The sequence below is a fragment of the Pelobates fuscus genome, chromosome 3 (assembly GCF_036172605.1).
Source record: "Pelobates fuscus isolate aPelFus1 chromosome 3, aPelFus1.pri, whole genome shotgun sequence".
Taxonomy (NCBI): domain Eukaryota; kingdom Metazoa; phylum Chordata; class Amphibia; order Anura; family Pelobatidae; genus Pelobates; species Pelobates fuscus.
In genome coordinates this window covers 339,166,804-339,180,241 of record NC_086319.1, presented here as the reverse complement: position 1 = coordinate 339,180,241, position 13,438 = coordinate 339,166,804, and the positions used below count along the sequence as shown (strand labels likewise).

Genomic DNA, 13,438 nt, shown 5'->3' with positions numbered 1-13,438 from the left:
ACCCAACAGATTACTGGTTACGCTCATATGCACTAGTAGATTACAAAGTGAGGTTATTTTACTTATTAGCGTGACATAGCACCGTTTACTGTTCTTCAGAGCCCTGCAGCCTATGTAGGTACAGCACAACATATCTATCACCAGCTCAGCAGGTCCTACACAAGTAAGACTCACGAACGCTCTATTGTCATAGATGGTAGCAATCTACTGTAAAACAACAGATACCTGGCCTGTATAACTCATGACTAGTTATATTGTATTTCTCATTTTTGTTTTTATTCGGTTTCGATCTTCGATAAGCTTGCGCTCCTATAATTTTACAAAAGTCAGTATGATAACCCGAAACAGTATTTTGTCTGCCTTATTTTACAACTGACATATTGATCTAATCCACGATGAACCTACATAATAATATATAAAAAGGGCAATGTTCTGTTATGCCACACACGTCTTTACATGTTGACTTAAAAGCTGGCAATAGCTGTTGTGGCATTGCTTGTCTCTCTGTATTTCTTTCCTGCACAATAAAATAAAGAATTAAAAAACAAAAAAAAAAACAAAACAATGTTACTCACTATGGATACCATTGTAGCCTTTTTATATTTTCTATTTTGACATATTAACTTTGCTATTTCACTAATATTAGAGTGCCCTCTAGTGTAATGTTTTGGTTACTATTCACGTAACTAAAGCACTAGAAATCTCACAGGATACAGGAGTACTAATTATTCTAGAAGGAATAGTGTGTGAGATCTATGTCATTGCATGCTGAAACAAAAATGGCTTATGATAATGACCACTAATTATTGGCATATTTTCCACCTTTCAAAAAATAAAAATAACAACCTTTTTATTATGGTGGAGCACAAAAATGCCCAATGACATGTACTTTCACCCGATATGTGGACAAGACAGATGTACTTGGATGTACTGCTGACAGTTACTAAAAAGGTGTACCTCAATGGAAGCTGCTCACAAGGGAGCCCAGAATCCGGACAAGAGCAGCCCACTACAGAGCTCACGTTGTATGCTACATTGCTGAAAACCTTGACCTTTGACAGGATAAAGTAGTAGACAATGAAGATGCCCTCTATGTAGCTGACTTTTCTATTGGGAAGCCTATTGTGACAATGCACTGGAAACCTTGCTTTATGAAGCTGTTTATTTATTTATTTTTTTATTAATTTTGTGACTATCCTGGAAATATGTACATTGCTATCTTACCTGTCATTAGTATGGTTTTCTGAATCTTAACTTTTATTTTAATTTTTTTTTTTTAATTCTGTAGTTTTGTTGTGCATGGATAATACAAGACTATATTTTGCATAAAACAAAATAAACAGGTCATGAGAGATCAATACAGTGAAGCTGCACATTTTATCTATAATAGGCAAGTTGTAAGAACACTGTGCTTGTAATGGATATCAAAGAGATTGACAGGGTAGAAATCTAGGTAAAAGCACTGGATGCAGATACTGAGATGATAGATTAAGGACTCAATACCTGTAGTAACATGCCAACGCTGTCCCCCAGAGTGAGACACTCTTCAAGGCTAGAAAGATGAGCCGCATGTGGAGAAAAGGAAACATTAAGAAAGATAACATTAACCAAATGAGGAGCAAGGATATGGTTTCATATTTAGGTGAGTTGGAACCACTGCTGTTTCCTGTCAGGTGGGAACATGGAGTGCAAGACTGAGACTTAAACACTGTACCGCACAAGTGGTCAATTCCTCGGAGCCTCGGGGTCAGGCCCAACAGTCCTCCAGCCGGAACGCAGAGGGATTCCATGAAGTCAAATAAGCTTAGTAAAATGCTAGAATGGTAGGCCAGTCCTATATGAATAGAGAAATACTGCAACACCAAATTATTCTCTATTAACTGCTAACGATCTTCAAATTGATAGTTAAAGAACAACTGTCATACATTTTTCTTATTTTTAAAGTTTATTCCATTTTTGGAAATGTCTAACCATCTTATTAACCAGATGGCTCACCTCAGACCCGATTCGGCTCTGCCCTTTTTAAGCATAGCTCCTTCCCTTCATGAGTAGCTCCTCCCCCTTTTTGGAGGTGTTTTATGAGGTGATATTGAGAGAGAGAGAGAGGAAACGGCATGTAACAGAGCTCCAATATCTAGCATACGTATCTCCGCTGCTTAGTCCCCGTAGCTGAAATAAGCAGTAAAATATCCCAAGACACTTTCCCATGGATGGCACACAGTTCTGGGAGTCAACTGACTTTACTAGATATAGCACACATAGTTTAGAACCCCCAACAGCCTAATTTACATACAATGGTGCATAGAGTACTGTAGCGGCACCCCCGGTGTAGTAGGGGTTTACGCTGCCAAGGTGTCCTTTCCCCCAAGAATGGAGTCAGCTGCAGCAACCACGTCCCAAGAGAATAGAATCAGCTAACAAATATCCCCTCCAAGCACGAGACGAGGCTCTGTGTTGAGGGTTGAAACAGGAATAATCATTTATTTTGCAGTCAGGGCTTTTATGCCGTACAAAACTCCTCCCCACATCCTGGGGAGATAATACATTTACAGTGGGAATCCCTCCCACTGTATATGGCAGAATATTTTACCAGTTATTACACTTTTAATAACACACACAATATTTAACTAAAATGCAATATACTTGGTGCATTAGTGAACGAAGATCTCGGGGAACAATATATGTGAAAATCACCTAGATCGGATGAGCCGTTCGCTAGATACACGTTCGTACCATTTACACGAAAACCACATTACATAGACTGAATCTCTCTCGTGGATATGATGTCCCTTGTTCGGTACTTTGGACCTGTCGAACGGCATAGAAGTAGTTCACCGGAAAAGCATGAATTCACCGTGTGGAAAGTTCCCTAGTGTTCGCCTATTAGTTTGTGAGGTCAAAATGGCCGCGACCCATTGTTCTCCCCACGTGTGTTTGTATACCGTACAGTTCCAGAAATAAACGAAGTCCAGCAACTAAACGGGAAGAAAAGCAATTCTCCAGGGCAATATTTCTCACTCCAAAGAGGTCTGTCACAAGTACTATAGTATAAGGAAGGGTGCAGTCAGACAATATAAGGGTTGATGAGAGATTGAGGAGGGACAAAGCAGCTAGTTTTGGGGTGGGGGGATATAGGTTGCTGTATTATCTGGGAGTTGTTGGAATATATAGGGTGCCGTATTATCTGGGAGTTAGGGGGATATATAGGGTGCCATATTATCTGGGAGTTGGGGGGGATATAGAGGGTGCCGTATTATCTGGGAGTTGGAGGGATATATAGGGTGCTGTATTATCTGGGAGTTGGGGGGATGTATAGGGTGCTGTATTATCTGGGAGTTGGGGGGGATATAGGGTGCTGTATTATCTGGGAGTTGGGGGGATATATAGGGTGCTGTATTATCTGGGAGTTGGGGGGATATATAGGGTGCTGTATTATCTGGGAGTTGGGGGGATATATAGGGGCTGTATTATCTGGGAGTTGGGGGGATATATAGGGGGCTGTATTATCTGGGAGTTGGGGGGATATATAGGGGGCTGTATTATCTGGGAGTTGGGGGGATATATAGGGGGCTGTATTATCTGGGAGTTGGGGGGGATATATAGGGGGCTGTATTATCTGGGAGTTGGGGGGGATATATAGGGGGCTGTATTATCTGGGAGTTGGGGGGGATATAGAGGGTGCTGTATTATCTGGGAGTTGGGGGGATATATAGGGGGCTGTATTATCTGGGAGTTGGGGGGGGATATATAGGGTGCTGTATTTGGGAGTTGGGGGGGATATAGAGGGTGCTGTATTATATGGGAGTTGGGGGGATATATAGGGGGCTGTATTATCTGGGAGTTGGGGGGGATATATAGGGGGCTGTATTATCTGGGAGTTGGGGGGGATATATAGGGTGCTGTATTATCTGGGAGTTGGGGGGGATATATAGGGTGCTGTATTATCTGGGAGTTGGGGGGATATATAGGGGGCTGTATTATCTGGGAGTTGGGGGGATATATAGGGTGCCATATTATCTGGGAGTTGGGGGGGATATAGAGGGTGCCGTATTATCTGGGAGTTGGGGGGGATATAGAGGGTGCCGTATTATCTAGGAGTTGGGGGGGATATATAGGGTGCTGTATTATCTGGGAGTTGGGGGGGATGTATAGGGTGCTGTATTATCTGGGAGTTGGGGGGGATATAGGGTGCTGTATTATCTGGGAGTTGGGGGGATATATAGTGTGCTGTATTATCTGGGAGTTGGGGGGATATATAGGGGGCTGTATTATCTGGGAGTTGGGGGGATATATAGGGGGCTGTATTATCTGGGAGTTGGGGGGGATATAGGGTGCTGTATTATCTGGGAGTTGGGGGGGGGTATAGGGTGCTGTATTATCTGGGAGTTGTGGGGATATAGGGTGCTGTATTATCTGGGAGTGGAACTCTTACCAGGGGATGTTGAATCGCCATTATTGTTCTACCAAGTTAAAGTAAAGTTTTGTTTATTTTCAGCTTTTGAGTCTTCCTTGCCAGGAATATCAGTTTATATTGATTTATGGCTCAGAATTTCTGGTCTGTTCCAGCCCATGCAGTGGTCTTTGTGTTCTCAAGGCTACTGCCCAGTATGGAGCAAAAAGGGGCTACATGCATTCAGTATTATTGCGTGTATTCAACTCAAGATGTGAACAACTCCAATGTATTTTCTTTTATAACATTTAATAAAACTTAATGATTTTTTTTTATTATGAATTTATATTCATGTTGGGTCAGACTTCACTCCACTGTTATCTGACCAACTGTTGCTCAGCCCAACGTGCCTGCTTCTGCAATTTGACACCGAGCAATCACAGCAGCAGGCAAGTTAGGTTGAGCACAAATTGGTCAGATTAGAGTAGAGTCTGACTTACTATGGCTGCTCAGCTAAATAAAGGTGTTGTTTTCTAAAAAAAAAAAAAATTATTCTGTATTCATAATTTCTTACTTGACCGCTTTATGTATTAATTGGTGATCCAGTAAGACCACATGTTTCTCCATTAACAAGTAGTAATATTCAATGTAAAGGGTTACTCCAAGCACTTTGACCACTTTAGTGATTTAAAGTAGTCATGGGGCTATGAGCAGTCAGCTGACACTTTCAGCCAATGAATGTTCTGCAGAAGCAGAGAGCATGGCACTGGACCACCAAGGAGCCTGAGTTGAATGGAACTGGGTATCTGTCACAGAACTTGCCATTAGTCATCACTAGGTTAATGCCACAAGGTGGTAAACCTTGTATTTTCTATAAGAACCAGTTGTGGTCCAATGGGCTAAACCTTCGGTTTGGTGCATAAATTAATTTATATATCATTTAGAAGTCCTCATAAACCATTAATTGGTAACTGGGTTTCTAACCTGCAATGAATGTGCATGTTTTTCATTATATTGGCAATTAAACCACTATCACTAAGGCTATATTAGACACTCATCCTTCCACAAATACATTTTTGCATTCTAATTTTAGGTTTCAAGGAGAAACATGAGTTATGTGCAGAGGGAGAAGATGATGGCAGAGTCTCAAAGACAGGAAGGCTTTCGAGAGAGTGAAATGAAAAGGTTAAGTCAGGAGCAGCAAATGGGAGCAAATTTAAAGAGTGAAGAACGTGTGGAAAAGATGCGCTTTTTGAAGAGATTGCAAGAGGAAGAACACGAGAGACGAATGGAAGAGTCAATTCAACTAGTAAGGCCTCCTACTTTCTAAGTAATTTGAAGACAACATTAAATGAAGAGTTTTAACCCACTAAGGACCAGGTGTTTCATGTAGTTGTTATCACAAACTGGTCTCTTAAGTTGCCACTGTCCGCACAGAATGTCCCTTTATTTATTTTTGATAAATCTGTAAAGCCCTACAGTCATTTAATTGGAGGACAAAGTTAAAGCAGCAAACGTGTCCTGAAGGACATTAGCATTGAGAAAGGGCTGCTGCCTGAAACGTTTGCTGCTTTAACTTTGTCCTCTAATAAATTGTGGTAGCACCTGGGTGTGCACACCTATACTGGATGCGCAGGACTCTTGTTTGTTTTTGGTGGTGTATATACACTGTTGGGACTTCAGTGTGGAGTATCTGCATTATACTTTGAATTTTGTAGGCATTTTTTGCCTCTACCTCACCCTATATATAGCCGTTAATTCATTTCAGAATAATATCCTCAAAGACCCGATTGTAATAACAACATAGGCAGCCATTCATCTTTAAGGCGTTCGTAATTTAAATATTTTGACTAGTGCTACTTATGATAAACTTGTTGATGTATTACCGTACTATTTGTTTTAGAAAACTTTATTTGACATTAATTCTAGAAAGACGATTGCTCTTAGAGTGAACAGTTCTTGTATTGGCATTGTTTTCACATAATTTTTTTATATTATTTATCTTGCATGATTTTTATGAAATTAGGACTCCACTAATCTTAGAGCAGCACTGGGCCATACATGGCTTGATATTGAAGGAATACAGAAACCAACTGCCTGTATTTATGTACAGCGAGGGGAAAAAAGTATTTGATCCCTTGTTGATTTTGAACGTTTGACCACTGACAAAGAAATGATTAGTCTATAATTTTAATGGTAGGTGTATTTTAACAGTGAGAGACAGAATAACCAAAACATTCAGAAAAATGCATGACAAACAAGTTATAAATTGATTTGCATGTTAATGAGTGAAATAAGTATTTGATCCCCTATCAATCAGCAGGATTTCTGGCTCCCAGGTGTCTTTTCTACAGGTAACAAGCTGAGATTAGGAGCACTTTCCTAAAGGGAGTGCTCCTAATCTCCGCTCATTACCTGTATAAAAGGTACCTGTCCACAGAAGCAATCAATCAGATTCCAAACTCTCTACCATGGCCAAGATCAAAGAGCTGTCAAAGGATGTCGGGGACAAGATTGTAGACCTACACAAGGCTGGAATGGGCTACAAAACCATCGCTAAGCAGCTTGGTGAGAAGGTGACAACAGTTGATGCGATTATTTGCAAATGGATAAAACACAAAATAACTGTCAGTCTCCCTCGATCTGTTGCTCCATGCAAGATCTCACCTTGTGGAGTTTCAATAATCATGAGAATGGTGAGGAATCAGCCAAGAATACACAGGAGGATCTTGTTAATGATCTCAAGGCAGCTTGGACCATAGTCACCAAGAAAACAATTGGTAACACACTATGCCGTGAAGGACTGAAATCCTGCAGCGTCCGCAAGGTCCCCCTGCTCAAGAAAGCACATGTACAGGCACGTCTGAAGTTTGCCACTGGGTGAACTGGGTGAAAGTGTTGTGGTCAGATGAGACCAAAAATCGAGCTCTTTGGCATCAACTCAACTCACCGTGTTTGGAGGAGGACTCCAAGAACACCATCCCCACTGTCAAACATGGAGGTGGAAACATTATGCTTTGGGGGTGTTTTTTCTGCTAAGGGGACAGGACAACTGCACCACATCAAAGGGACGATGGACGGGCCATGTACCGTCAAATCTTGGGTGAGAACCTTCCTTCCCTCAGCCAGGGCATTGAAAATGGGTGGTGGATTGGTATTCCAGCATGACAATGACCCAAAACACACAGCAAAGGAACAAAGGAGTGGCTCAAGAAGAAGCACATTAAGATCCTGGAGTGGCCTGGCCAGTTTCCAAACCTTAATCCCATAGAAAATCTGTGGAGGGAGCTGAAGGCTCGAGTTGCCAAATGTCATCCTCGAAACCTTAATGACTTGGAGAGGATCTGCAAAGAGTAGTGGGACTAAATCCCTCTTGAGATGTCTGCAAACCTGGTGGCCAACTACAAGAAATGTGACCTCTGTGATTGCCAACAAGGGTTTTGCCACTATGTACTAAGTCGAAGGGGTCAAATACTTTTTTCACTCATTGACATGCAAATCAATTTATAACTTTTTTGGCATGCTTTTTTCTGTCTCTCACTGTTAAAATACACCTATTATTAAAATTATAGACTGGTAATTTCTTTGTCAGTGGGCAAACTATATACTTTTAGGGGAACTGTGAAAATAAAATATATGGTATTCTGCCACTAAATGGTAACACATAAGGACTCTGAGAATTACTTCATTGTTTTAAAAACAACTGCAACATATTTATATACCATTACTATCTGTCTCTAAAATGTCCTAAAAAATATGTATGTGACATAGTGAGATTTGTCCACTGTAAACATGGAAAATATACTTTAATGTTTTTCCTTTTCATTAAATTGTATCTCAACATTCATTTCCATGTATTCTATATTCAAGCATGTGATTTGTAACCCTAGAGTGCTGAAGCAAAAATATTGAGAGAACTGCAACTGGAACAGGAAGAGCGAATGGCGCGGGAGCTTGCAAGAATAAACCATGAAAAACTTAAAGATGAGAAAATGCGGCAGCAAATACGAGAGAACAGGTATTATGTTAAATTAGCTTTTTAAATTCATTATAAATAATAATCAAAACTAAATTTTTTTTCCAGGATTGATACATTTTTAAAAGGCACCAAAACAATGTTCTCTTCATGAAGCAGTTGGTTATAGAACATACCCCTGCAGAATCACTGCTCAATTCTCTGCCATTTAGAAGTTAATGGGACACTATAGTTACCATAACCACTACAGCTTAATGTAGTGGTGATGGTGTCTGTAGCCTGTCTCTGTGGGCGTTTCAAAGTAAACATTGCCTTCAATGTTTACATTGCCACTAGAGGTGTTACTAGGCACCAGACATTCAGATGACAATTAGATGTTAAACGGGACTATAGTGTTGGAAATACTTGTTTATATTCCTGACAATCTAGTGTTCTTTTAGATCACTTTTTGTTTTTGTTTATGCAGCCCTAGCTACACCTCCCCTGGCTGTAACTCACACAGCCTGCATGAAAAAATGACTAACTTTTTTTAGTTTCAAACATATATTTAATGGAGTCCTGCCTTTTTTTTTTTAATTCTTTATTTTTGGTGTGTGTCTTTGCAGTACATCGTAGTAACAAAATGAAAATTTCACATTACATTCTTTGTGACATGGGTACAGGTACAGTAGACATTGTATGCCCCTATTGTGTAACTCCCTGTCTCTCGGATGGGTTAATTTGCGTATAGGAGTCCTGCCTTTTTTTTTTTACAGTGCTTGTGTGGATGCAACTTCTTCATTGTTATATATTCTATATAATCCACAGCCTTGAACTTCGTGAATTGGAACAAAAGCTGAAATCTGCTTACCTCACTAAGGAGCGTGCTGCACAGGTTGCTGAGAAAGAACTCCTGAAATATGAAATAACGGTAAGGCAAAATGCATGCCATTTACCTGATCCTTGTACATGCAAGCTTTGGTGGATAAGCCTTGTTGAACATAGAAGCTAAATGAAAAACCTATTAACCAGCTTTGCGTTTGCATGTTGTAAAATTTCTGTCTAGACTGGCATTGGATGGTTCCACCCAAGTAGATTATACATATTCGTGTATAAATAACCAAGGCACTGAACATCAGCCATGGCAAAGCAAGCCATCTCTGATATAGGGAACAAAGAGCTGATTCTATTATTGGGATGTTTTTTAGAATATCTAAGCTCTCAATCTATGGACACGAAATTGTGTGTTTGTCAAAAAGGGTGTCAATTAAACAGGATTGAAATGTAACCTATATAATTTAAAGTTCCACTATATAGCCATAGCGTGTTAAGCCCACGACTACATCACATAATATTGGGGTACTGTGTAGGCATAGCACAATATATCCATATTGTGGAACTGAATCCCCATATTTGTTTGCTGAGATGTGTTTTTAAGTAGCCTTATAAAACTTAAAACTGCATTTAAAAATGTTTTTTATTTATTTTTGTTAAACTTTTTTTAGAATTCTTTGTTTTTGTCGTGCAGAAAAGTACTGACAAGAGTCAATATACAAAGCTTACATGCAGCAAGGCAGCGAGATAAACATGCACAATGTTTTTAAAAGGTGTGAAAATACAATAGGTCAAACTCTTAGATATGACAACCTCAGTTTTGGAAACCGCAAAATAGGACCTATTAAGCTTAGCTAACCTGTCAATAAGTGTATATAGGGGTTCCGACATAAAAGGGAGACTAGGCTTGTTGAGCAGTGCGCTCATTTTTTAAAGGGTTGTTGTGTCCCTGTAGCAATCAGGGGGTAGGAGGAAAGCTCGTAAAATAAATTTTTTTACATACGGCATGACACGTAAAGGCAAAGATAAAACATGTGAAGCCAGGGCCTACAGAAATTGTGCGAGCTGTGTGTCTAAGGGAAAGCACTAAAACCATAGGGTTTAGCCCACGCCTCTCAGGTAATGGGTACCATCCCAGCATGCTAATAGATTCATCACCTGTGCTTCTGTACCCCACCAGCCCCAGGTCCTCCCACAGCCCAATGCAGCAGTCTCCCTAGATCCAGTGTTGAATACTGCCAGGACTTGCTCTCTGGGCCTTTTTAAGAGGTTGCTGTAGCTCTCGTGTGCTGGGGATCCTCTGAGGGAGTGTCCAGGAGCTTGTTCCAGTTTGGGCCGCGGCCCAGTTAGGCAGTGGGTGTTTTCTCAGTCTTTGTCGCCGAAGCGATTTCCGCGGCACCCGCCTCTGTTTTCCGACTTCCAATGTTAGAGCGTTGACCAGGAGCTGCCGCAGTGGGAGGCAAGGATGGCGCCAGCGGCACTTTGGCAGGAGTGTGCAGGCGGTGGGCCAGCATGGACCAGAAGGCCTCAAATGTCTAGCTTCTTTGCATGTCTTGAGGTGCCTGCATGCAAATGGCCTCCACCATCTTGTCACTGTAGATTGGCTGCTACAGGTTAATAGTCGCAAGATAGTTTTCAATGAGAAACAAACGGACAGAAGTCCAGAGGAGAGGATAACAGTAAAAAGGAAGCCCTACCTTTAATAATACTAAGGAAAAAATAATTATTAAAATAAAAGTATATACCAAAAGTGGAAGGGAACAGCCCAAAAAGACTTAGTCAGTAGATTAAACTGCTATTTAGGCTACAGACTCACACTGATAAATGAGGCTGAATGGGACGATATAGAGAAAAATCCTCACAAGCAAAAAATGGAGAAAGCCCTCCTCCCTTCTTGCAAAAATTCCCGAAACGCGCGTCAAGCTATTTGTTTATTTTTTACTTTACTCACTAGGTAGCACTATGCATGATTTTTAGTTAGTTAAGTGTGTGGTTTTTCTTAGTGGAGGAAGGGATATAGGGGCTTTGGTAGGCACTAGTGGATGTTCCACTGTGCCGAGGTAATTTAGGGTCAGCCTGGCTTCTCAGCTTATATCTGGCTTTGGGAATTTTTGCAAGAAGGGAGGAGGGGGGGCTTTCTCCATTTTTGCTTGTGAGGATTTTTCTCTATATCGTCCCATTCAGCCTCATTTATCAGTGTGAGCAGGCTGACATTATTGCAGTACCTCTGTAGCCTAATTAGCAGTTTAATCTACTGACTAATAGTCTTTTTGGGCTGTTCCCTTCCACTTTTGGTATATACTTTTATTTTAATAATTATTTTTTCCTTAGTATTATTAAAGGTAGGGCTTCCTTTTTACTGTTATCCTCTCCTCTGGACTTCTGTCCGTTTGTTTCTCTTTTTTCTAGTATTCTTATAGTGGGTTATTCCCACATTAGAGGATAATAGGTGGGTGTTTTGTCGAATTATCCAATCTATCCCTTATTTGTAGGGATCGATTTGGTATTCTTCCCTTCGCTCTCTTTATTAGTTTTCAATGAGGTACGTGGGGAAGGTGCCAGACTGACCCTCACCGGCAAGTGGGGGAATACAAGAAAAGTCTCTGTATGCTTCAACCAGCTGAGGGGTCGGCCACCCCCCTTGCGGTCACTGTGAGTAGGCCGCAGGTCCATCTCCGGAGAATGCCGCCTCTCTCGGTCAAAGACACAGCGAGGTGATATGCAGATGCTGCCTCTCAGCCCTGGGATATCTCGGTAGGTGAAATTCATGGCAGGATTGAGCAATAAAAGCTGTTTTGGAGCCAGTCTGCACGGAGCTCCCCAAATGTGCAACCGATCGGCTTAGCTACTAGGCTCCGCCACCCAAAAACTACATTTTTATGTGTGCACTGTTCCAAAATCTTTGCACCGGTCTTGTGTAAAATTAATGTGTTTGTGTACATACAAATGTGTATATTCTAAAAATTCTAATTACCGGTATATAGTTTACATTTGAATCCTGTTTCATTGACAGTCTTTTTGATTTGGTCTGTATATTGTGTATATATTTTGGTCTCTAAGGCATCTGAGAAATGCATGTTCTGGATGTGCACTAAATTCTACCTTTTTTTTTTTTTTTTTACGGTGCAAGAATTTTGGGCTGCACAGGTGAAGATGCAGTTTGCCGCTCGCTCCTCCCACCCCCCAAAATACAACTTGACCTGTGTCTCTTAATCCACTTCTTGAATTTCTTGTCTATGTCTCTATCCCCCCAGCCCCATTTGTGTGTCTCTTCCCCCCTCACTGCCCCTTTTGTGGTTTTCTCTGTCCACGCACAGTACCTTTTGTATGTCTTCGCCCCTCCCTCCATTTGTGGCCTCTTTCCCCCCTCCTGTGCCTGCTGACCTCCTTCCATGTAGCGTGGCTGAGCAGACCACAATAGAGGATCTTCTGTATCCTAATCCCGTCTGACAGGAAGCTGTTCATTGCTCACCGTAAGCACTTACTGTCAGACCGTGTAGAGGTTAAAGCTCCTCTACCATGGTCCACTGGCCACACTACACAAAGTGACCGTAGGATGGGGAGCACTGTGCCTTGTGCTTCCTGACAATTATCCCAAAATTGTAAACCATGTGTGCCGCTATATGGTTGTGGTGACCCTGATTTTCAACATAAAAATTGTTTACTCAAAAAAATATAATACTGCGATGGAGAAAAGGTCAGTCCACAGCGAACTAGTCCACCAAATAACATAAAAATTGTGTATTCACAAGGCAATAATACTAGACTTCTTGATCTAAACCTACCATAAACAGTACAAATGAATATACTTAGTAACATACATTTTCATGGAAGGCACAGTCTAGGCCAGGAGTAGGCAACCTTTTAGCAATACGGTGCTAAAACAAGATCTTGAAGTCCCTTGGCGTTCTGGTCCTATTTTTATTTTTTAATTTTTTTTTATTGAGATGTGTATGCTGCTGTATTGTGCTTGTGTTATTTATGGGTGCTGCTGTTACTTTGTAACATTGTATTTGTGTGTATGTGGGCTGTTATATTGTGATTGTTCATGAGTAGTTTATGGTATTGTAAATAATACTTATGACTGTGGGCTGTGTATGAGGGTAGCTTGTCTAATTATGTGTCTGGATCATATGTCACATTGTGTATTTAATGTGTGTGTATGTGGATTGTCAGTAGTGTTGTGTTTGTGGGGACTGTTTTTGTGTGTGGGATGTTTGTATTAATTTGCATGAGAGGGAGGCTTATTCTGCAGCTCT

General features: G+C 40.9%; 1 protein-coding gene across 1 annotated transcript in view; it reads left to right on the top strand.

The window, feature by feature from the left end:
* MNS1 (meiosis specific nuclear structural 1) overlaps positions 1-13,438 on the top strand; it is a 29,702-nt gene that overhangs the window by 5,561 nt on the left and 10,703 nt on the right. Inside the window, exons 2-4 of the mRNA XM_063449086.1 lie at positions 5,484-5,699; positions 8,281-8,408; positions 9,174-9,276. Coding sequence (XP_063305156.1) covers positions 5,484-5,699; positions 8,281-8,408; positions 9,174-9,276 — 447 coding nt within the window. The remainder of the gene's footprint in view (positions 1-5,483; positions 5,700-8,280; positions 8,409-9,173; positions 9,277-13,438) is intronic.